The sequence below is a fragment of the Trematomus bernacchii genome, unplaced genomic scaffold, assembly GCF_902827165.1.
Source record: "Trematomus bernacchii unplaced genomic scaffold, fTreBer1.1, whole genome shotgun sequence".
Classification (NCBI taxonomy): domain Eukaryota; kingdom Metazoa; phylum Chordata; class Actinopteri; order Perciformes; family Nototheniidae; genus Trematomus; species Trematomus bernacchii.
In genome coordinates this window covers 254,437-278,439 of record NW_022987712.1, presented here as the reverse complement: position 1 = coordinate 278,439, position 24,003 = coordinate 254,437, and the positions used below count along the sequence as shown (strand labels likewise).

At 39.2% G+C, this 24,003-nt stretch overlaps 1 protein-coding gene across 1 annotated transcript in view; it reads right to left on the bottom strand.

The window, feature by feature from the left end:
* Window positions 1-2,523: 2,523 nt before the first annotated feature.
* Window positions 2,524-24,003, bottom strand: part of LOC117491185 (kinesin-like protein KIF20B) — an 87,703-nt gene continuing 66,223 nt past the window's right edge. The window contains exons 29-34 of the mRNA XM_034141048.1: window positions 23,663-23,704; window positions 13,477-13,546; window positions 10,457-10,486; window positions 10,172-10,258; window positions 5,088-5,236; window positions 2,524-3,605 (exon numbers count right to left, since the gene is read on the bottom strand). Of these exons, the coding sequence (XP_033996939.1) occupies window positions 3,522-3,605; window positions 5,088-5,236; window positions 10,172-10,258; window positions 10,457-10,486; window positions 13,477-13,546; window positions 23,663-23,704 (462 nt within the window). The 3' untranslated portion in view covers window positions 2,524-3,521. The remainder of the gene's footprint in view (window positions 3,606-5,087; window positions 5,237-10,171; window positions 10,259-10,456; window positions 10,487-13,476; window positions 13,547-23,662; window positions 23,705-24,003) is intronic.

The following is a 24,003-nucleotide window of genomic DNA, read 5'->3' as shown; positions in this document are numbered from 1 at the left end:
TGAGTCACATGCTGAGTCTATAAAAGTTTTTTTTAATAGAAAACCTCACAATGGAAATCATCGCTCAATAATTAGTCACTTATTGTTGTGCTTTAGTTGAAGCTTGAATTGAATATTTCTCTCTCCATCATCAGCGCTTATGGTTTCCACCCACTTCCTCTCTACTTTGTTCAAAGGACACATCATCAAAAGGTGCAATCACTTACATTTAAACGTGGTTTCACATCTGCATAAAGCCCTTTAATTCAGCAGACATAGTGTCGCTTATTCATCCATTAAAGTTGTTTAATTCTGCTCAGTTCAGTCAGACAACTCACGTGTTTCTTATATGTTTATTAGAAGCAGCATATAGATTGAGTTTGGCGTCTAGGCTCGGGCCTCATCACTCCACAGATGAACATAGAGCATTGAGTGATGATTAGATCACTACCCCCTGAGCCTACAGGTGGAAGCTGGGGTGGTGGGGGGGCAGGCGAGCAGCAGCACGTGAACGCATCAGCAATGTGACAGAGCAGCAGCATGAGCGAGGCAGAGGCAGCAGACCTGGCAGCTTCAATAGAGCGGCAAGTTTAGGAGATTGTGTTTGGTTGGATGTGAGAGAGACGCGTCACGTGTTCATGTATCATTGGTGCTCCAGTTGACTGCCTGAACTAGCTCGCAGGCTTCGCCCCATTTATGGTAACATAATACATATTTTAGTCCTGTTGGAATAACATTAAAACAAATCTCACCTCTGAGCTTTGGTGAGGCGTTCAGGGTCCCCACTCAGAGGGGGTTCAGTTCACACACACACACAGAGACTCACACACACACAGCCTTGTTTGTCTCTCTGAGTCCTCCGAAGCTTCTCTAGAGTTAACTCGTCAGTGAGAGAACAGCCATGGTGAGCAGACTGAACATATCATTAGATGTAATAGAACTGAAATGGTGTTCTTGGAAAGTGGAGTCACAGCTCTGACTAATACTGATCATTAGCTGTGAGGCAGATTTAAAGATCACTGCCATGGAGGTCATTGAGCTCCAGACGATTTTGCAGTTTTCTAACTACAGACGAGTAGTGAGATGAAAATATGTGAGTGACAGAATAAAGACGGTCTTCCTGGTTGAACTTGCTTCATTAAGATCTTGTGATTTTATCTTTTAATCAGTGAGACAGTCTTTCAGATGCTGTGAACTCAATGAGTCGCACAGAACTTGATTCCTCATCCATTCTTTTCAAACATTTTGAGATAAATTCCAAAAAGCAGCCTAAAATTTGAAAAATGTGTTTTTATTTTGTTCTAAATCTACTCACAATGACGGGGAAAACATCTGAACGTATTCCCTAAAACATTGTAATTTGTGTCTTACTTTTGATTTGAATTATTTAATAAACGTTGAAGATAAACGGAACATACTAAACAGAGTGTAACTGGAGCGCTCCGCCCTCAAACCAAAATGCAGATTTTCCCCGTAAAATGTTAAAGTGCTGCCAGAACACAATATTTCATGTTCGTCAAAAACGGTATAATGACTCCAGAAATCTGAGTATCAAACAGAGCGTCAGACGGCAGAGACAGCTTTGTTTTTACAGAGCTCCGATGTCACGTTGTTGTTTACGTCCGCGGAGACGTCATGTTGATATATCTTAACAAAATCAGCGCCACAGTATCACCTCATACTGTATTTGACTAAAAACCCCTGTGCAGTATATTTGTTATTAGCAGTAGATTTGGTCTATTACAGTGTAATCTAACTTATTTTATAAAACGGACAAGTCAAATCAAGCAATCTGATTGGTTCTTAGCCGTGATATACTGAGCGTATACCACGGGTAGAATTGTAAGTTACTTTTCACAACAAGTCAGTATCCCTCCGCGTCTGAGAAAAACAGTATACAGTTGGGCTGTTTGCTTTTCAAACTGGAACAAGAAAGCAGCGGAGAAGTAACGGGGCAGAAACCCTCCTTTTTACGCAGCGGTCCAGACATAGACATCAAACGGCAAAAACATATTCAGTGTGCAGTTCCTTTGGCGTTAGGGCAGGGATATTTAGATACTTTCCAAGGTTTGACATAATGAATTGTGCTACTTCGCGTCGGGCCGAACCACGCCCCTTAACTGTGATATAATGGCCATATACCACGGCCTGTCGTGAGCTATTGCTTAAATGTATGTGTACATATTTTTTATTTATTTATTTAATTTAAGTTCATTTTATTTATATATATTTAATTATTTTTGTAATGTTAAACATTTTTGTATGTTATTCTATATATTAAAACAATATTTATGAATTATGTTATTAATTTAGCTAATTATTTGTAATTTATTTTATTTTAAATATGTTTATTTGTTGTATTTCATCATGTTTTTAGTGAGAGGGAGGCTGTGGCGCAGTAGACTAGTGCGTTGGTGTTCAGATCAGGTTCAAACCCCACTGCGGTCAGCATGTCGTTGTGTCCCTGAGACACGTCACCCCAACAAGTAACATGTAATGTAATGTAGTTTATGACTTGTGGCAATAAAGAAACAAACGCAGATATATTAGAAGCAGTCTCGTATTTTAATGACTGATAAGACTTTGAGAACAACTTTTCAAAAAGGAGGAAAACATGATAATAGAAAAAAGTAATAATCAAGAGAAAAGTGCACAATTTCAGAAGGAATGTTGTGATGAAACTCAGGAAGGTTTTACAACAGAGAAACTCTCGGCTGTCCTTCAGCGAGAAACGAGAACACTCTAAAGCTGAAGAAATTAGTTTCAGTAAAAACAAAGGGTTAAGTTAGTTTGAAATAAAGAATAAAGTGCAGTGAGAGTTCTGTTAGTAGTGTTGATGTACAGATAAATAGAAAATATAATACAGCGTCTGGAATATCTAACTTATACGGAAGAGCCAGATGTGGATTTTTTCGATATCTGACCAAAAGTGTTGTTTTGTCTGAGAAAAAAGTCACTCTGAATTTTTTAGATTCAAACTTTAATCCCAGACAGAATTATTTTAGATTTTTCCCAGAATTCCGCCTTAAATCAAGAGTCTTGGGTTTCAAAACAAACATAGAAAAAAATAGTAATCTCAGAAAAAAGAAATCTGATTTCGGTAAAAGTTCGGTTTTTTCCGTCAAAATTCCGATGAAAAAAAAAGATTCTCAGATTTTTAATAATTTTTTCTAATTATGAGAATCTGATTTAAATCCAGAGAAAAAAAGTCTTAGATGTCTTAATTCTGAATTCACTTTTGGTCAGATGTCAAAAAAAGAAATGTTCACATGTGGCCCTAAACGTCCTATATGCAGGGGTGCACATAACTGGTACGCATGCGCGGCAACAATCTGCAATGCAGTTGACAATCGCGAAGCGCTGTACTCCACTGACGCAAAATGTTGAACTGTTCCTTTAACCTTATAACCAGCTTAGTGATTTTACCTCTTCTAAAACCTCCCTATTTAACTATTCAAATATGCGTTTTTAGATTAAATAAGATATAAGATAATAGCCTAATGCTTCCTTCATCTGGTCAGAGTGTGAGTACATAAGGAGGCTCAAAGTTTAGGCGTCCGCGTGCGAAGACGTCTCTTAATGATCTGATGGTCGCTCTCTTTCTCCTCCGGCGTTCTGCTGATTATCTGTGAAGAGGAAAGGATTGTTAAAAGTGTGTTTTGTGATCAAACTGTAGGTCTATGAACACAGAGACACACACACGACTGATGGGCTTCTCACGGCGAGTAATCAAGCTATTCAAATGGAACAATAGAGCGGTGCAGGGATGACGTATTTACCCTGCTGCTGGTTCCCTCGAGCATTGGGATTTCTCCATAGGATTTTGTAAAATAGCTCGAAATAAGGTCTGTGGGAAACGAACCTGTTTGATAAATGCACGTTTTGTTCAGCCGGATAATCTCCACATGTCTACCCTACTTTTATCATTTTCGAATCATAACTCTAATCGCCAGAAGCTAACGTTATGCTATAAAGGAGCTACAGCCGAGTTCAGCAGCACGACTTCAACGTCACGCCAACTTCAGATCCATATTCAAACATACAGATTCTAAATGGAACGAGTTGAAGCGTTAGTTTGAACAGTTAGCAGGAGGCAGGTACTTGCTTTCAAGCAGAACAGGGCAAACAAACTTAGAGGAGTGTTTACGTGTTCGGCGTAATGACGTACAACGTCCTCGACAACTTCTGTAGTCCTATTCAGCCACTTGGTAACAACCATCGTTTTTCAGACACGTCAACTCTTCAGAAATCACCAGTGGGGTCACTGCTGATGGATTTAATGTCCTAGAACAAAACGTGATCCGTCTCTTCAATGTGTCTCAACCACAGACCTTATTTCCAGATATTTTGTAAAATCCTATGGAGAGATCCCATTGGCTCTGAGACGAGGGAACAGGAAGTGGTGAAATGCTAACTCGGTTTTAGGACTTGTCACGGCACCACTCTATTGCGACGTTGGGAATCTTTTTGGAAGATTTTAAGCGCACAAAATGAACCGTGCAGCCCCTGTTGATTCTCTATTGACTGTCAGTGAATCTCATCAAGACGCTGAGTAAGAAGTGGCGTTGGATTGCAGGTGCAGGAGAAAGGCAATGAGACTTTGCAGCTGGTAGAGACACAGCATTAAATATAACCGGCACACAGTAGCATAAAATGTTGCTACACGGGACAGTCCACCCTATATTTAAATTTTACTGGTATTTTCCGAAAGAATAAAATATATATTTAATTAAAAATAAATATGAATTGTTTCCGAATTGTGGGATTTTCATTAGAAAAATTAAATTCTGGATTTTTTTCTTTCTTTCTGAGATTTAAGTCAGAATTCATAAAAAAATAAAACTGATTTAATTGTTGAGTTTATTTTTTCTGAATTCATTTTCAGTATTCAGAGATGAAATAAGATAAAAACAGAAATTGAATAAAAATAAATCTCAGAAATGTTTATATTTCAGAATAAAACCCAGAAAAAAACAAACTGCATTTTGACTTTAGTCTCAGAATTCTGAGATTTTCAGAATAAAAATATGACATTGAAATTAAACAGAATTCAGACTTTAATCTCAGAATGTGTGTGTCATGATGAGCTGAAGAATAATGACTCTTACTGGATATGAGGGCATGTCCATCGGGGAGGAGATCTCAGGTCTGTACAGTTTCTTTTTGCTCTTCTTGAGTCTCAGGCTGAGCGATGAAGACGAGGAGGAAGCTGATTCAAAATCACTACGACCGCTCACCAGACTCATCATCTTCTTAGCTGCAGAGAAACAGACAGAGGACTCTTTAAAGTAGAGACACTACATACTGATATACACCTGAACATCAGCAGGAGAGGACTCTTTAAAGTAGAGACACTACATACTGATATACACCTGAACATCAGCAGGAGAGGACTCTTTAAAGTAGAGACACTACATACTGATATACACCTGAACAGCAGCAGGAGAGGACTCTTTAAAGTAGAGACACTACATACTGATATACACCTGAACATCAGCAGGAGAGGACTCTTTAAAGTAGAGACACTACATACTGATATACACCTGAACATCAGCAGGAGAGGACTCTTTAAAGTAGAGACACTACATACTGATATACACCTGAACATCAGCAGGAGAGGACTCTTTAAAGTAGAGACACTACATACTGATATACACCTGAACATCAGCAGGAGAGGACTCTTTAAAGTAGAGACACTACATACTGATATACACCTGAACATCAGCAGGAGAGGACTCTTTAAAGTAGAGACACTAAATACTGATATACACCTGAACATCAGCAGGAGAGGACTCTTTAAAGTAGAGACACTACATACTGATATACACCTGAACATCAGCAGGAGAGGACTCTTTAAAGTAGAGACACTACATACTGATATACACCTGAACATCAGCAAGAGAGGACTCTTTAAAGTAGAGACACTACATACTGATATACACCTGAACATCAGCAAGAGAGGACTCTTTAAAGTAGAGACACTACATACTGATATACACCTGAACATCAGCAGGAGAGGACTCTTTAAAGTAGAGACACTAAATACTGATATACACCTGAACATCAGCAGGAGAGGACTCTTTAAAGTAGAGACACTAAATACTGATATACACCTGAACATCAGCAGGAGAGGACTCTTTAAAGTAGAGACACTAAATACTGATATACACCTGAACATCAGCAGGAGAGGACTCTTTAAAGTAGAGACACTAAATACTGATATACACCTGAACATCAGCAGGAGAGGACTCTTTAAAGTAGAGACACTAAATACTGATATACACCTGAACATCAGCAGGAGAGGACTCTTTAAAGTAGAGACACTACATACTGATATACACCTGAACATCAGCAGGAGAGGACTCTTAAAGTAGAGACACTACATACTGATATACACCTGAACATCAGCAGGAGAGGACTCTTTAAAGTAGAGACACTACATACTGATATACACCTGAACATCAGCAGGAGAGGACTCTTTAAAGTAGAGACACTACATACTGATATACACCTGAACATCAGCAGGAGAGGACTCTTTAAAGTAGAGACACTACATACTGATATACACCTGAACATCAGCAGGAGAGGACTCTTTAAAGTAGAGACACTACATACTGATATACACCTGAACATCATCAGGAGAGGACTCTTTAAAGTAGAGACACTACATACTGATATACACCTGAACATCAGCAGGAGAGGACTCTTTAAAGTAGAGACACTACATACTGATATACACCTGAACATCAGCAAGAGAGGACTCTTTAAAGTAGAGACACTACATACTGATATACACCTGAACATCAGCAAGAGAGGACTCTTTAAAGTAGAGACACTACATACTGATATACACCTGAACATCAGCACGAGAGGACTCTTTAAAGTAGAGACACTACATACTGATATACACCTGAACATCAGCAAGAGAGGACTCTTTAAAGTAGAGACACTACATACTGATATACACCTGAACATCAGCACGAGAGGACTCTTTAAAGTAGAGACACTACATACTGATATACACCTGGACAAAGGGGTAAGAAAGAGAGACAGGTCAGTGAAAAAGGGAATGAGTGATGGAGGGAAAAGTAAAAGATTAAGAAAGAAAAGGTGTTGGAAGAAGTCCAATGACAAACATAGTAGAGTAGGGAAAGCGAGCAGCAGAAAGAGAGAGAGGATGATGAGATGGCAGAAAAAGGCTTCACTCTTGTATGAAAAACCCCGGGGGGACAATTAACCGACCGAGAGAAAGAGCCTCTCCTCGGATACAAAAACTCAGAAATGACTCTCCAACGTTCTCCTCTAAGCCATCATTAGACTCCCAAACTTCGCTGCTCTGTTTGCTAAAAGACTCGGGCAGGAACTCTGAGGTTTGACCTTGTGTGTCTCGAGTTGTGTTTCTGCAAAAAAGTGATTTGAACTTTATAAAATCCTAAAAACCCATCTGGGCTCTGCCATTGCCTCCGGGATGTTATCAGTACGGCTGAAGGTGAATGCAAATGCATCGGGGAGGATTTAATGTAAATATGAGGAAAAGCTTTGGAGATTTTATGCAAGAGTGTGTGTGTGTGTGTGTGTGTGTGTGTGTGTGTGTGTGTGTGTGTGTGTGTGTGTGTGTGTGTGTGTGTGTGTGTGTGTGTGTGTGTGTGGGATATAAATCCTTTATATGTTTGGCAGCGAGGAAGTTTACGGCGTCACAGCAGCAAAAGCACATACAGAATATAGAGTAGTCTTGCATATTATATGAAAAGGCAAGAAGTAGCGTGACCATATAAGTACTGAAGTAGCTGGTACTGTTTACAAATTGTACATATGTCTAAAGAAAGAGTGTGAATTGTAGTATTTATAATTAAAAAGGTAGGGATTTTGCATATTAGAGATATTATGGTGCGTTCACACAACATTTTTCGAATGGCGCGATTACATTTCAAGTCAATGCAAAGACGTGAATAGACAACAATTCGGGCCGTCACTTTGTCTTTCATTGAAGAACAGTTCACTGATATATTGTTTAAAAACCTTTAAAAAAAGACCCGGTCATTTCTTGTAACAGCTGGTTAATGTAGATTTTCTCAAAGTATTGCCAACAGGACTAAACAATGTAATATGCACGGAGGATCAGTGGCGGTTCTAGAACATTTTACATGGGGTGGCATGGGAGGGCGGACAGTACGTGGTATTTTGTACTGTGTATATATATATATATATATAACCTATTCATTGTTAAATCATGCCTTAACACAAGTGTTCTTAATGCACAAGAGAAACAAGGTGTTCAGACAAACAAACTAAAATATATATAAAACAGCAGAAAATACTCACGATACCCGAGAACTCTGCTTACTGTGAGTACAGTAAAAGTTCCTAGTTATAATGAAGTACACAGAGGACATCACCCATCTCTTCAGAGAGCTAAAGGTGACCTGTGCTGCAACACATTTCAATACATATGTGTCAATACTAAGAGCCGCTAGATTGTGCTGCTGTAATGAGTGTGTCTCTGAACGCCGCTCCGCAGTTTAAAGCAGGGCCGTAGCTACGTTTTTAAAGGGTCTGAGATGATATTTAAAATGATTCACTTTTAATTCATGAACTGCTTGTTTCGTTGCTTGAGAAGCTTGTGGACATAGTGTAGGTTTGTTTCTACAAGTACAGTTTTAGGGACACAAAAGTTAGGGGGGGCAGCTGGGGAAAGGCTCTACAGTGGGGGGCCCGTAGATCTGCCCCTGCGGAGGATTAATCCCCTTTTTGAACTCAACTACAAAATCAATGTATTATTTGCCTAGATTTTAGGGTATTTTTAACTTCTAAGGCAAGTTTATTTATATAGCACTTTTCAACACAAGGCAATTCAAAGTGCTTTACAACAATGAAAGACACTGTAGAGCCTTGCCCCCCCAGCTGCCCCCCTAACTTTTGTGTCCCTAAAACTCAGTGGCGAACCGTCAGGGCCTTCAAGGCATTCAGAGAAGACCCTGGAACACTCAGATAAAACTAACAAAACATCGATTTCATTATATAAATAAAATGTATATAAAATGAATAAATGAGAATGGTATCTGTGTTGTTGATCTGTAATATCAGTGTTACGTTGATTTGTTTCTCCTTCTCGGACCATGCACTACACATTTCAGTGGTTTTGTGTTAGAAAAGAAAGCAACCAATCAGATCTGTTTCTGGGTCTCTGGGTAGAATATCCTTCAACCAGGTATTCTATATCCTTGATAGAATGCCCTGGACGTTGCACTGAATGAGAGCGTACGTTTGGACTGACAGTTTGATCAACCAATCATATATTGATTTGTAGCCACTGGGCGTGTTCTTTCAGAGTTCCCCTCGGTTCCAGGTGCTCTAGAAGGCCCCGTAGTTCACTGGCTCGGACGGAGGATCTAGATGAATGCCACGAAGCAATTCATGCCGTGTTATTGTTTTTAACGTTGAAATGGCAAGTGCAACAGGTGAAGATGAAGTTGTTGGGGAATTGTTGTGAGTACCCTTTACAAGACGACCATTCAGTGAAAAGACGGACATTATAACGCCGGGGGGGGGGGGGGGGGGGGGGGGGGGGTGTCTACAGAAGGTCCAGTTGTGATGGACACGGTTTGCCACTGCTAGAACTGTACTAGTAGAATCAAACCTACACTTTGTCCACAAGCTTCTCCATCAACGAAACAAGCAGTTCATTCATTACAAGTGAATCATTTTAAATATCATCTTAGGCCCGTTCAAATCGTAGCTACGGCCCTGCATTAAACTGCGGAGCGGCGTTCACAGACCGGCTCACAGAGAGAGGAGAGCTGTCCCAGCACCTGAAGGTGGATCAGATTCCCCTGGGAGCTTTTCCCTTCCACTAGTTTAGTTTTTTAGAGCATTAGAACATTAAAAAGCAAAGATAATGAAACATGAATAACACAGGTACATGAATAAAAGTTATAGTGCAGTGTGAGATGTGAATAGCTCAATTAAAAGCAGCGGCAAAAAGAAAGTCTTCAGCCTGGATTTAAAAGAGTTGCAGCGGACCTGCAGGTTCCTCTACCCCTAGTCTCCCCGTGAAATTATACGTCTTTTGCCACTTTTCTTTTCAATTCCCAGAATAGGATATTTAAACCTGTTGTATGAGTTCCTATAGCCCTCGTCTTCCCGTGAAATTATAGTTATGTTGACACCTTCTTATATAAGTAACCTCACTGACCTTTGGATCCCAGCAGTGTTGGAGAGCTCTGCAGAAAGTCTCCGAACTTCTGCAGCGCTCCTTCCATTTTGCTCTGAGGGGAAGAAGTCTGATCCCAGACAGAGAGAAACCGTTAGCACGTTAGCATGTTAGCATCCACAGCGAGAAGAGCTACATGTGGATTACAGTACGAGCGTAATGAAACATGACAGGCAAAGGTATTCCAGTTTAAACAAAAGATCTAAACTATTATATAATTATGATATTATATTAAAGAGTATATGATTATATGTCTTAAATATTGTAATGAGTGGTGAACATCAGCAGGAGAGGACTCTTTAAGTAGAGACACTAAATACTGATATGAACTCTGAACATCAGCAGGAGAGGACTCTTTAAAGTAGAGACACTACATACTGATATACACCTGAACATCAGCAGGAGAGGACTCTTTAAGGTAGAGACACTACATACTGATATACACCTGAACATCAGCAGGAGAGGACTCTTTAAAGTAGAGACACTACATACTGATATACACCTGAACATCAGCAGGAGAGGACTCTTTAAAGTAGAGACACTACATACTGATATACACCTGAACATCAGCAGGAGAGGACTCTTTAAAGTAGAGACACTACATACTGATATACACCTGAACATCAGCAGGAGAGGACTCTTTAAAGTAGAGACACTACATACTGATATACACCTGAACATCAGCAGGAGAGGACTCTTTAAAGTAGAGACACTACATACTGATATACACCTGAACATCAGCAGGAGAGGACTCTTTAAAGTAGAGACACTACATACTGATATACACCTGAACATCAGCAGGAGAGGACTCTTTAAAGTAGAGACACTACATACTGATATACACCTGAACATCAGCAGGAGAGGACTCTTTAAAGTAGAGACACTACATACTGATATACACCTGAACATCAGCAGGAGAGGACTCTTTAAAGTAGAGACACTACATACTGATATACACCTGAACATCTGTGTATGGATTTCTAAGAACAGGTGAGGAAACATGTTAGGTTATGTATTATCTGTGACTGTATAAGGAGATTGTAGATGACTGTTTTTCTTGCAATTAAACATCCGAAATAATTAGCGGCTATAAACTATTATATAATTACGATATAATATATGAATGTATGTCTTATATATTGTATTGAGTGGTATTAAGTTAACATGTGAACAAGAACGGCAAAGACATAATGACCCAGCTGCAGTGAGCAAATTAGTCTCATTAATAAACTCTAAATATAGGAGGCATACTGTCCATAAAACAGGTTTGGAGTCGATGTGTGAATGATTGGAGGTGCTGTAATATCTGTGACCGTATAAAGAGATTATATTGGAAGGTTTTCTCGCAATTAAACCCCAGAAATCATTAGCTCGTCTCTACAGGGCTTTTTCTTGCGATTTATCCAGAAATTAAACAACTATTAGTTTTAGAGACATCAAATTAATCTCACATGAACGACAAACTGTCAGAGGTAAATATATATCTGCTTTTGGAAATTCACCTCAGGTGTTCGTCTTTAAAATCCTGCACTTTTGTAGAAATTTGGCAATTTTAAAGAACAAGACATACTGAGTCGTTTTGAACCATCGCTCCAAAATGCTTGACACAACTTTGACGCTGTGTGCAGGAATTCTGTCGATCACTATCAACGTCTAGATAAAAGGTTGTTGAAGTCGACTATTCTTCGGTGAAAGCACAACCAAAGCTGCATTCATTTTGAACTAGCATTAAGCTAGCATGTTTAGGTATAAAGTAAACTTGTTATTCTTAAACTAATTATACAGAAAGACATAAAACTTTGGTAACCCTTTATATTAAGGTACACATATTCACCATGAACTAGTTGTTCATTAACATATTAGAGTCAAACTACTAGCTTATCGGTTATGAAGACTTCACTGTACACTGTGTACCAAGGCGGTTTTGCCATCACTTACTGTACGGAGGCTCAGTCACTGGTACATGTTCATTTACAAAGCCATGTTGGATAAACTACCGTCTTATATCTGCTCCCTGATCTCTCGGCGAATTGAAAGTAGTTATTGCCTGAGATCGAATGCTGTGGTTTTATTAAATGTGCCAAGTGCTAGGACTGTCTTAGGGAAGAAAGCTTTTAGATGTGCAGCTCCACTACCTTGGAACAGTCTGCAAAAAGAATGGAAAATTACCAATCTGGTACCACTACATGTTTTTAAAGCTCGGTTGGATGCTACACAATCAGATGGTGTTGGTACCTGTTCATGTGGATAGATATGTAAATTGTAATCCCTGTAATCTTCGCTGTATGATGTCCTTTTGTTGTTTATGTTTTTATGTCTTCATGTGGAACTTACTGCTGCAGGTTGCCCTTGAAAAAGAGATCATTGATCTCAATGGGATTTCACCTGGATAAATAAAGGTTTTGAATTGAATTGAATTAAAATAGGGAACATGTTCTGAGTTAGAAACACCACATTTTGTGTTATTTTCACACAATTAACACTTGTAGTTTCATGTCTTGTTATATAAGAATAGACCATATATGTTTGGTTTTATGATGAGAGAATGATTATTAGGCCCATATTGAGCATATTAAGACCAAAACTCAGGTACAACAACGTCCTTACTTACAATAAATCAGCACTAATTAGAGGGTTATTGAGGAAAAACTCTCAACTAATGGCCTATTACTTGTAGAATATGGTCATGTAGAATAAGGCATTAATAAGTGTTTTATAATGACTAATAAAGAGCCATTATACTGCTAATATGCATGTTAATTAACAACTAGTTGATGGCGAATATGTGTACCTTAAAATGAAGTGTTTATTTGTGAAACTGAGCCATACAGTCCTGAATTTCCCTAAGGGGGTGAATAAAGCTCTGCCGTTTGCCTTTGTGTGATTATATTATGGTAATCGGGTAATATAACTCTTTCAAATATCAAAACACTCTTATCGTAACCCCCCTATAGCTTTCAGGCTATGTGTGCCTTTATTTGCACACAGTAGAATACATTTTTGATCGAGATCTGTTTTACACGAATCAAAATCAATACGGAAAATGACCGTCCCATATTATAGAAGCATTTATCGCTACCAGATGAATTATCTTAGTATAAAAGCCACAGACAGAAGGCTCAATGACTTCCTGTTATTAGAGAGCGACACCATGATGAGTCAGTATTCTCCGTTAGTACGTTGTGCTACATTGACGAGCTAACTATGAATTATTTATGTTAATGCGTGGAGTATCAGAGCACATTCCCATGTTTATGCATGCGTTTGACACCTGTGTGTTCTCTCGCCTTCCTCTTTGTGTGCGGTGAGCTTTGGCGTTGCTTTGATCCTGGGTGTTCCTCTTGTTCTCCACTCTTCCTAGCAAACACACACAAGGACAAGACAAAATGAAGACACACACATCAAACAAAGTCAGTGTGTAACGAGTCTTCTGGACCAGAGGGTTAGTAATATTACAACCTACTGACACTACCTCCCAGGATATATATTATTATATTTACATTTTTACTACTTAAATAGTCTCCATCCACCTATCTACCCATCCATCTATCAACCTACCTACCTACCTACCAACCAATCTATCTATCTACCCATCCAACCATCTTTCTATCTATCTACCCATCCATCTATCTATCTAGCTATCTATCCAACCATCTATCTACCATCCATCTATCCATCTATCAACCTACCTATCTACCTACCTATCTATATGTATATCTATCTACCTACCTATCCACCAATCTATCTATCCAACCATCTATCTACCATCCATCTATCCATCTATCAACCTACCTATCTACCTACCTATCTATATGTATATCTATCTACCTACCTATCCACCAATCTATCTATCCATCCATCAATCTATCTATCTATCCATCCATCCATCCATCCATCCATCCATCAAACCCAACAAGCAGAGAGGTTTGGAAGCGGCCAAAAATAATAACCACAAAACATTTCGTAACAACGTGATGTTTGGTGTGATGGAGGCCAATCATTAAGGCAGACATCAGGAGAAAAATCATTCAGACACTTTTTGTGTAGCGGCCTCAGCGGTCGCGCTATTCCACTTTTACCATTTTACCGGTCGGGATAATTTTCAAAAGGCTGCAATTTACTGTCATTTACCTGCCACAGGAGCTCTGAGGTGACACGCTTAACTGCAGTCTAAACATGTTGTGTGTCTCACAAACACACCATTACATCTGCACTTTCACATCGCTAAACTAAGGAAACAAATGTGAGAGTATACATGGTGTTTTATGCAGTTTAAGCTCCTGGGCTTCATTGCGTTTTATCCTTAGGACAGATAGTGCATAGACAATATCATCCAATTAAAGTGCAAATAAATTTTGGGGAAAAGCTTTTGGCTTTCAGGGAAAAAAGTAAAATAACATTTTTTGACAGTACAAAAACCTCCCAAAAAACATTTAAACCCCAGGCATGCCAAGGATAACCAACTACAGGGACATGGTCTGCCTCCTGATAGATGGTGATTTGTATGAAATGATGGTGTATGAGTGAATGGAAATGATTGCTTTCTTTGTTTGTGAAATTACTTTTTTAGAGAAACGTTCAGTTCTCAGGTTCCTGGTCTACTCTTGCTGGACACGGACACACGTGTATTGGATTGTATATTAGTGTTACTCCGTTTTACTCAGAGCTTTCAGCATCAGAGACAAGCACAGTGGATTTAGTTTCAACAGTTCTTTCTTTACGGTGGTTCCAACGTTTGCCATGGAAGACATCTCCAGCTCCCGGTGTCTCAGCAGAGCAAAGACTATTAAAAAAGACTTCTCTCACCCAGGCTACACACTGTTCTCTCTCCTGCCTTCTGGTAGGAGATACAGGAGTTTTAAAACACAGACAAACAGACTGAAAAACAGTTTTTACCCCTGAGCCACCAGGCTGTTACACCAAAGTCTCAAGTGCAACATACATTTAATTAACCAACTCATTAGCACTTAAAAAACGTTTTAATGCACTTTACAGCTTTTTGTAGCTTCATGCTATAAATGCTAAAATATGGTATATTTTTTGTAATGACAACAAAGGCTTTCTATTCTATTCTCTTCCACTACGAGGGAAAGTCACCTCAAATAACTCAATTGACACTCTTTGGTAACTGGGAATACTTGGGAAAACAAACGTGATATCTTCTTCTTCCTGTTTTGGTTCCCTAATGGTTAACTTTCTTCCTTTTTTGACATAAATTCACTCATTCATTTTCACAGGAGATTGTGACGATTTCTCTCAAAGACTCAATTGTTTGTGGTTAAATCTTTGGTAACTTCCTGTCTTTCTTATGTTACAAGATAAGTTGTTTGGTGTTCCATTGGTTCCTCGCTGTGATCTTGGCTTGTCGGAATAAAAAAATCAATAAATATCTTTCCTTGTTGTTGCTCATCGACCATTTCAAGTATTCATTTATCCTTAAAGCTGCAGCAGTGAAAGAGCCTCCCACGAGCAGAAGAACTCCGATTCATTCTGATTAAAAACTAGCCGTTGGAGACGAGGCTGACCTGTTAGAGGAGTGGGCTTTTTGTATACCCAGGTACACACACTCCACTTTAAAAAAGCAGAAAGAAGGGTCAAAGCATGCGGAGTCATCGGTGACTCATGGGATGTTATCTGAGGAGGCAGGGAATGGAGAAAGACAAGGACAGAAGGGAGATCTGTAGAGATAGAATTGTGAAGAAAGTACATACTGGAGCTGAGCTGAAATGTGTGTGTGTGTGTGTGTGTATGTGTGTGTGTGTATGCGTGTGTGTGTGTGTATGTGTGTATGTGTGTGTGTATGTGTGTGTGTATATGTATATGTGTATGTGTATGTGTGTGTGTGTGTGTGTGTGTGTGTGTGTGTGTGTGTATGTGTGTGTGTGTATGTGTGTGTGTGAGAAAGAGAGTGAGGAAGAAAGAAGTGGAAAGATACAGATGAGTCGTGTAGTGATAAGTGATGGCGATAAACCGTAATTGGAGTGTGAGAGCGGCGCAAAGTAAACACGATGAAGTGTGTGTGTGTGTGTGTGTGAGATGAGATGATAGAGGGAGCGTGTGGAGAAAGTAAATGAGACACGAGATAATGTGAATCAAGACTGGTGACAAAGAAAGATGGAGAGAAGATAGAGAGAGGCGGAGATGTGTAGACGGTTTCTCGATAGATCTTTGAAGAACAGATTGTAATCCCGCAGAGCATCTGGGCATTATTTATTTGACAATTTATTTTTATTTTGGTCAATGTATTTACAATACATAACAATCTGCAATAAATCAATAATGGTCGGATTAATATAGACAGGTGAGACCAATTAGGAAAGTGATACAAATACTTAACTGTAGGAATATAAGCAGAGGTGTAAATTAACTAATTAGATTTACTCAAATACTGACCTTACTTACTCTACCTTTAGTTACTTCACAGATGTGGATGAATGATGTGAAATATAATCAAGTGTTAAATCAGACTTTAGTTCCACCTGGAGTAAATCCACAAGCTACCCTGCAGTATACAAAGTCATTCAAACTAGCTGCACCTTTACCAGCTTTGAGAACACTTTCATGATCAATCATTATAAAACATATCATAGATATTATTCTGAAATGGACCAATCTGCACAATGACTACTTTTACTGTCGCTACTTTCACTATATTTTGATGAGAATACTTTTCTACTTTTACTTGAGGAACATTTTGAATGCAGGACTTTTACTGTAACAGAGTATTCCTACACTCTGGTACTTCTACTTTTACTCAAGTACACGATCTGAGTACTTCTACTTTTACTCAAGTACAAGATCTGAGTACTTCTACTTTTACTCAAGTACAAGATCTGAGTACTTCTACTTTTACTCAAGTACAAGATCTGAGTACTTCTACTTTTACTCAAGTACAACATCTGAGTACTTCTACTTTTACTCAAGTACAACATCTGAGTACTTCTACTTTCACTACAAGATCTGAATACTTCTACTTTTACTCAAGTACAACATCTGAGTACTTCTACTTTTACTCAAGTACAAGATCTGAATACTTCTACTTTTACTCAAGTACAACATCTGAGTACTTCTACTTTCACTACAAGATCTGAATACTTCTACTTTTACTCAAGTACAAGATCTGAATACTTCTACTTTTACTCAAGTACAACATCTGAGTACTTCTACTTTTGCTCAAGTACAAGATCTGAATACTTCTACTTTTACTCAAGTACAAGATCTGAGTACTTCTACTTTTACTCAAGTACAAGATCTGAGTACTTCTACTTTTACTCAAGTACAACATCTGAGTACTTCTACTTTTACTCAAGTACAACATCTGAGTACTTCTACTTTCACTACAAGATCTGAGTACTTCTACTTTTACTCAAGTACAAGATCTGAGTACTTCTACTTTTACTCAAGTACAAGATCTGAGTACTTCTACTTTTACTCAAGTACAAGATCTGAATACTTCTACTTTTACTCAAGTACAAGATCTGAGTACTTCTACTTTTACTCAAGTACAAGATCTGAGTACTTCTACTTTTACTCAAGTACAAGATCTGAATACTTCTACTTTTACTCAAGTACAAGATCTGAGTACTTCTACTTTTACTCAAGTACAAGATCTGAGTACTTCTACTTTTACTCAAGTACAAGAGCAGAGTACTTCTCCCACCTCTGAATATAAGTTATCTAAGTGGAGTATTTGAGTATTTCTGACGGGTCAACAGACGGCCACACTAACACCAAAATCCCAATATCTAAAAATACAGATAAATGTTTTCTGGAACAGCGGCGATGTCTCCTCTGAAGAAAAGGACATCGCGACGTCCTCAATAAATCATTACGAATCATCTGCTCAACAGTGAGGCATCGAGAAAGACTGAGAGGGGGAGTCGGAGGAAAGACAGAAAGACATGAAGTGAGAGAAGTGAAGGCTGAAAGAAGAGATAACAATAGAGAGTTCATCGTGCGTGGTCACATTGTGCCGGTGCGCGGTCACATTGTGCCGGTGCGCGGTCACATTGTGCCGGAGCGCGGTCACATTGTGCCGGTGCGCGGTCACATTGTGCCGGTGCGCGGTCACATTGTGCCGGTGCGTGGTCACATTGTGCCGGTGAACAACACTGCATTATCTGGGAGAAAGATTGAAGGTGCAGGAGTCTGGACGGCAGATACAATCTACACCTACAGATGTGAAACCCAAGAGATAGGAAGCACCCTGCCTGCATGTCACTAGGACAACATCTAGCACTCTATTTAAGAGGGAGCAATTAACTTAATTCCATTTATTCTGACAATACAATTACTTTTAAAATAATAAAAAACAATAAGACTTGGACCAGAAAATTGGAAGCATCTACTTTGCAGGCAGGGAACAGAAGGAGGAACACTTCCCATGTGACAGGCTTTTGAAAAGTAATTGCTAAATTACAAAAGATTACATGAAAAGGAAAGTGAGATATAGATGCAGTCGATCTATAAGCTGTCATACGTCTGCAATTAATAATTATTAGCATATTGTATTCCTAAAATACAGTGTCCTAACTTTAGATATTATCAGTACCGTGCACTGACACTGGTGAGTGATACTGATCTGCTTCATTTAATGAACGCAGATAATGCAAAGATCAATGAAGATCCCCTTGAATAACCCAGGCATGAAAGAGGCCGGTCTGAGCTTCGTCTGAAGATAAAAGTCAGTTTTGAAAAAAGGTCAAAATCCTGAGAAATGTCAGATTTTTTTAAAAAAATGACAAGATTCTGAATCCTGACAAAAAGATAGTATTCTGAAAAAAGGTCAGAATAAAAAAATGTTCCCGGTAAAATCGATCAAAATTCTGAAAAAAAAGTCTGTATACTGAGAAAGTCCGAATTCTGAGAAAAGTCACATACATCAAGAAGCTCTGAAAACTGAAGTGAAGACTTAAAGGAGAGGTGTCATGGCCATTTCCACTGATCATAATTCCATTGTTGAGGTCTACTAGAATAGATTTATACTGTGCATTTCTCCAAACTCACATTGGTTTCTCAAACAGCATCTCTCCAAACTCACATTGGTTTCTCATACAGCATCTCTCCAAACTCACATTGGTTTCTCAAACAGCATCTCTGTAAACTACGTGTATTCACTGAATTTCACTCTCTGCCTTTAACGGCTCGTTGTAGCTCCAATAGCTCCAGCCCCCACCCTCCCTGTGAGCACAGTGTGCTCTGATTGGTCGGGACGTTGTGAATCGCGCTGAGCTCCGTGGAGGTGTTGTTTCCTTGTTTAGGATACACAGCGAAACACAGCCAAACTCATCCTGAGCACACACAAAGTCACAGCCGAAGTAAAAACAATAAGTGTGGCTTGATATTGAGTAAGAAAAAGGTTGATAAACGCTGTGAGAATGGGTCTGCAGAGAGAATGGGTCTGCAGAGAGAATGGGTCTGCAGAGAGAATGGGTCTGCAGAGAGAATGGGTCTGCAGAGAGAATTTCGCCGTGATCCCAACTGTCTGTTATCAGCCTGCAGCCAGGGAGGAGAAATCAGCAGAGCTGCCTGTGCTCCCTGCACACAGATGTGTGTGTGAGGAAGTCCGTGGATTGGTCAATTTGGACCAATCAGCGGGGGCTTAACGTAACGGCTCCGCCGACGTAACGTAACGGCTCCACGAATTGGTCCATTTCGTTCCGGGTACGGCTTGGCATCATGCCGTACCCGGAAGAATCAAATGGACAATGACGTATCTCCAACGAGGCGTTTTGGGGAGGTATTTTCTGTGTTAGAGTTTTACTCCCTACAGGGTGTACTTTGAGGGTTTTGACTCTGCACACCGTTTACATGCATAAAAACCTTCATAACACACAAGGGGACGGGTAATAACCGGAAAAGCATGACACCTCTCCTTTAAGACGCCCACTTTGGCTCATCAACAATCATATAACCATCTGATTGAGGAAAGGCCACAAATATGTAAATACAGAAGGATTAGTGCCACATGGAATTTTTTGATCTGATTTAAAGTGATGTTGAATTCTGAGAAAAAAAGTCATAATCCTGAAAAAGTCAAAATTGTCAGAAAAAAAAATGTGTTAAAAAATAAAGTAATAATATTCTGAAAAAGTTCAGAATATTGAAAAAAAGTGGGAAATGTGAAAAAAGTCAGAATTGTGAAAAAGTTAACATTTGGAGAGAAAAGTTGTTATTTAAAAAAGAAAGCTCAGAATCCTTAGAAAGAGCAGAATTGTGGAAGAATTTTTTGAAGAAAGAAAAGAAAGTCTGGAATCTGTCAAAAATCTAATTTTGAAAAAAAGGTGGGTATTCTGAAAAGTTGTTAGACATTTGAAAGAAAAGTCAGGAATCTGAGAAAAGTCAACATTTTATAAAATAAGTCAGAATTATAAGAAGTCAGAAATCAAAATAATGAAAAAAAAAAACCAAGCTATGGTTGAATATTGATTGGATTAATATAAAAGTTACAATGAGTACAGAGTAAGATATGTGGAGTCCTAGTTGAGTTGCACGGCTGAACAGCATTTTAAGCTGTAAACACCTTAATCAACAACAAACTCACAAGAAGCTGCTGAACGAATGCTTGGAAAGTAATCGCAACTTTCTACAGAAAATGATTTCCCCACATCTATATAAGGAAATTTAAATTGGGCCATTAGTCCTATACTGCACCACAAGGTCATTCCACATCAGCGTCATGAGGGTGAAGCCTGGAGGAATCTGTGACATTGCACAATAATGACGGGACGAATGAATGAAGGCGGCGTCTTCAGGCGTCACTTTGCTCTGAAGCATGGAAACGGGTCAATGAATGGCCAACAATCATCCCATAGAAACATCCTCATTGGTGTGATGCTGGTCATAGGCTAACATTAGATTATCTTCCAATTTAAAACATTTAGGAGAGACAGCAAAGGGGAGTTTTGCCAGCTGTTTTCAAGTCTGAACTAAAGCAGGGAAGGTCTGATGAGTCGCAGTTTTCTCGAACACATACTCGCTTTCGCTCATTCATTCTTCTGTGTACTGCTGGCCAGGAGCCAATTAACAAACCAGGGGTGAAAAACAAACTTGTCTCCAAGGAGAAAGTTTTCCAATTACTCTGCTAGATTTTGTCAAAATGTGAAATTCATGAAAAAAGTAATACAAAAAATGTAAAGGTAGGTAAGTTTGAGAAACCGGCTCGAGATACACATTACTTTACATTTCATTTAGCTGACGCTTTTATCCAAAGCGACTTACAATTACCAATTACAGGGACATTCTCCCTGGAGTAACTGAGGGCTAAGTGCCTTTACTCAAGGGCACACTAGTGGTGGTGTTCCAGGCGGGATTTGAACTCACGACCTTCCAATCTTCAGCACACTTCACTATCCATTAGACCAGGGGTCGGCAACCTTTTTGATATGAAGTGCCATTTAAAAAAAAAAAAATGATCAGCGTGCCAACGATCGAGAATTATCAACGGGGGGGGGGGGGGGGGGGGGTTGAGGAGCTTGACGCTCGTGATCTATCAACAGGAGGGCGGGGGGGGCCTCCGCCTGCGGGGAAGCAGTGTGTGGACCTGTCAGCGCAACCTTACATGATACCGAATTTAACAAACACATTTAAATAATTGGTTTAAACGGCATAATAATAATAAGGACGATCGTCCGTTCTGTGATTCTCCAGAACACACATGTATGATATTAGGGTCATGACAGAGTGAGATGAGATCGCTGTCCCTTTAAGAGAGAGAGAGAGAGAGGGGTGTGGCGTGTGCGTGGGAGTATGTTTCTGGAAGGGAAACGAGGCAGCAGAAAAACAGAGGTCTGTGATGTATTTTGTGAAAACAGAAGAACAGCTAAATAAATGCAACGGCCTCTCAAGAAGAGCTCGCCTCTCTCCAGTCATTTAAGCTAAAGTGGGGTTATTGAACCTGAAGCTCGTTGCTTCTGCCCTCCTCGACTACGGTCTGGGAGCCGACAGGAAAGTTCAACACACAGATGGCCAGTCTCAGCCCCTTTGTCAGCTATTATTTCAATGAGAGATGAGAGCAGATCGCCACTGGGGCTTTCAACTAAAGACACACACAGCCACGCAAATAACTGCGACATTTGTTAAGCTCCGTATGGGTACTGCAATTTGTGAAGTGCTTTCTTCCGTGGTGAAACGATCAGCACTGCACCACGGAGAGAAAGCGGCAGAAAGTCACCTGGAGTTAAAGAGTAGCGGGGCGGCCTGCGTTGCTGTGCATGGCTTCCTTCTGCAGGTAACGGGGAGACGCGCTCTGGCGGCGGTCTCGTTCAGGATCCGAAAATACAATTTAAATATTTTGCACACTTATTCGACTTATTCCTAGTGTGCCACTGGCTACGGTGCCGCGTGCCAATGCTGGCACGCGTGCCAGGGGTTGCCGACCCCTGCATTAGACCAACACTACACGCTCTTAACATCCCGATAGCAATGAATATCTTAAGTGCTTTGACAAAAAATCCATAAAAAAATGTAGCCCGGCTAAAATAACTGGATGGCCTACCTGCCTGTCAGCCTTCCATCTGTGCACAAACTTATCTCGTGCCCTCATTGGTCATGTGCGCGTTCGTGTGTGTTGGAGGAGGGGCTCTGTAAGGAAGTGGCAGATTTTCTCCGGTTGTGTATTTTCAAATTCTAGCGATCTCGAGCCGGTTTCTCAAACTTACCTACCCTACCTATAACATTTAAAAAATAAAATCCAAATTTATGAGAAATGTCAGAAATCTGAAGAAAAAATCTAAATTAAAAAAAAAAAAATTCTAAAAAGTCAACATTTTGAAAAAAAAGTCAGAATACCGAAATGTACGAATTTTGAAGTTAACATTTGAAAAAAAAGTCAGAATTTATGTGAAATGTCAAAAATCTGAAGAAAAAGTCTTAATTCTAAAAAGTTATTAAAAAGAACGTTCAAGAAATTGTAAAAGTTAAAGTTTTGGAAAAACAACTCAACATTTTTGACAGAAAGTAAAATGTATGTAAAGTCAGAAATCTGAAACAAATTCTGACTTCTGAAAAAAGTCAGAATTTTGACAAAAACATCTAAATTATGAGATACTGTAAATCATTAATCTGAAAAAAAATCAGAATTCTCAAAATAGTCTACATTTTGACAAAAAGTAAAATGTATGAGAAAAGTCAGAAATTTGAAATGTACGAATTTTGAAAATAAAAGTAAGAAATTCTCTAAGGAGAAAGTTTTCCAATTACTCTGTTAGATTTATTTTTGGGGAAAGTTATGACCGCTGTCTTCAGGTCAGAAGCACTGTTATGGTTCTTCTTGTTCCTATGGTTCCTATGGTTCTTATGGTTCTTCTGGTTCTTCTGGTTCATGATGGGAACGTTTAATGGTATAACTGATGGACTAGACGTGATACTACGGTGGGAAAAATGATAATGTGTTGACTGATGACGGATGTTGGGTTTATGAGTTTGGGGAGGATGAAATGATGACGCTGTTTCTTAAGAGAAAAATGATAATACCTTGCGTGTTGTTCGTCGTTTACTCCTCCTAAAAATGTGACACTTCAGAAAAGAAAGAACGTGATTAAAAACAAAACCTGTAATGACTTCTTTATTCTACAGTTGATCAATAAAGTAGTTTCTCTACACATTTTAAGGGCTAATTTCCAAATCCAATTAGTAAAAACAGAACAGACAACAATCAACATTTGAACATTACTAGCAAGTTTTGGTATTGGTACTATTTGTACGGTTTGATTACGTAAACACAGATAAGTTACGGTGCTTATTCAATTTTTACAACTCATGTGTACTACAAAAGCGCTTATATTATTCACACTTTCAGCTCTATATTAAATCAA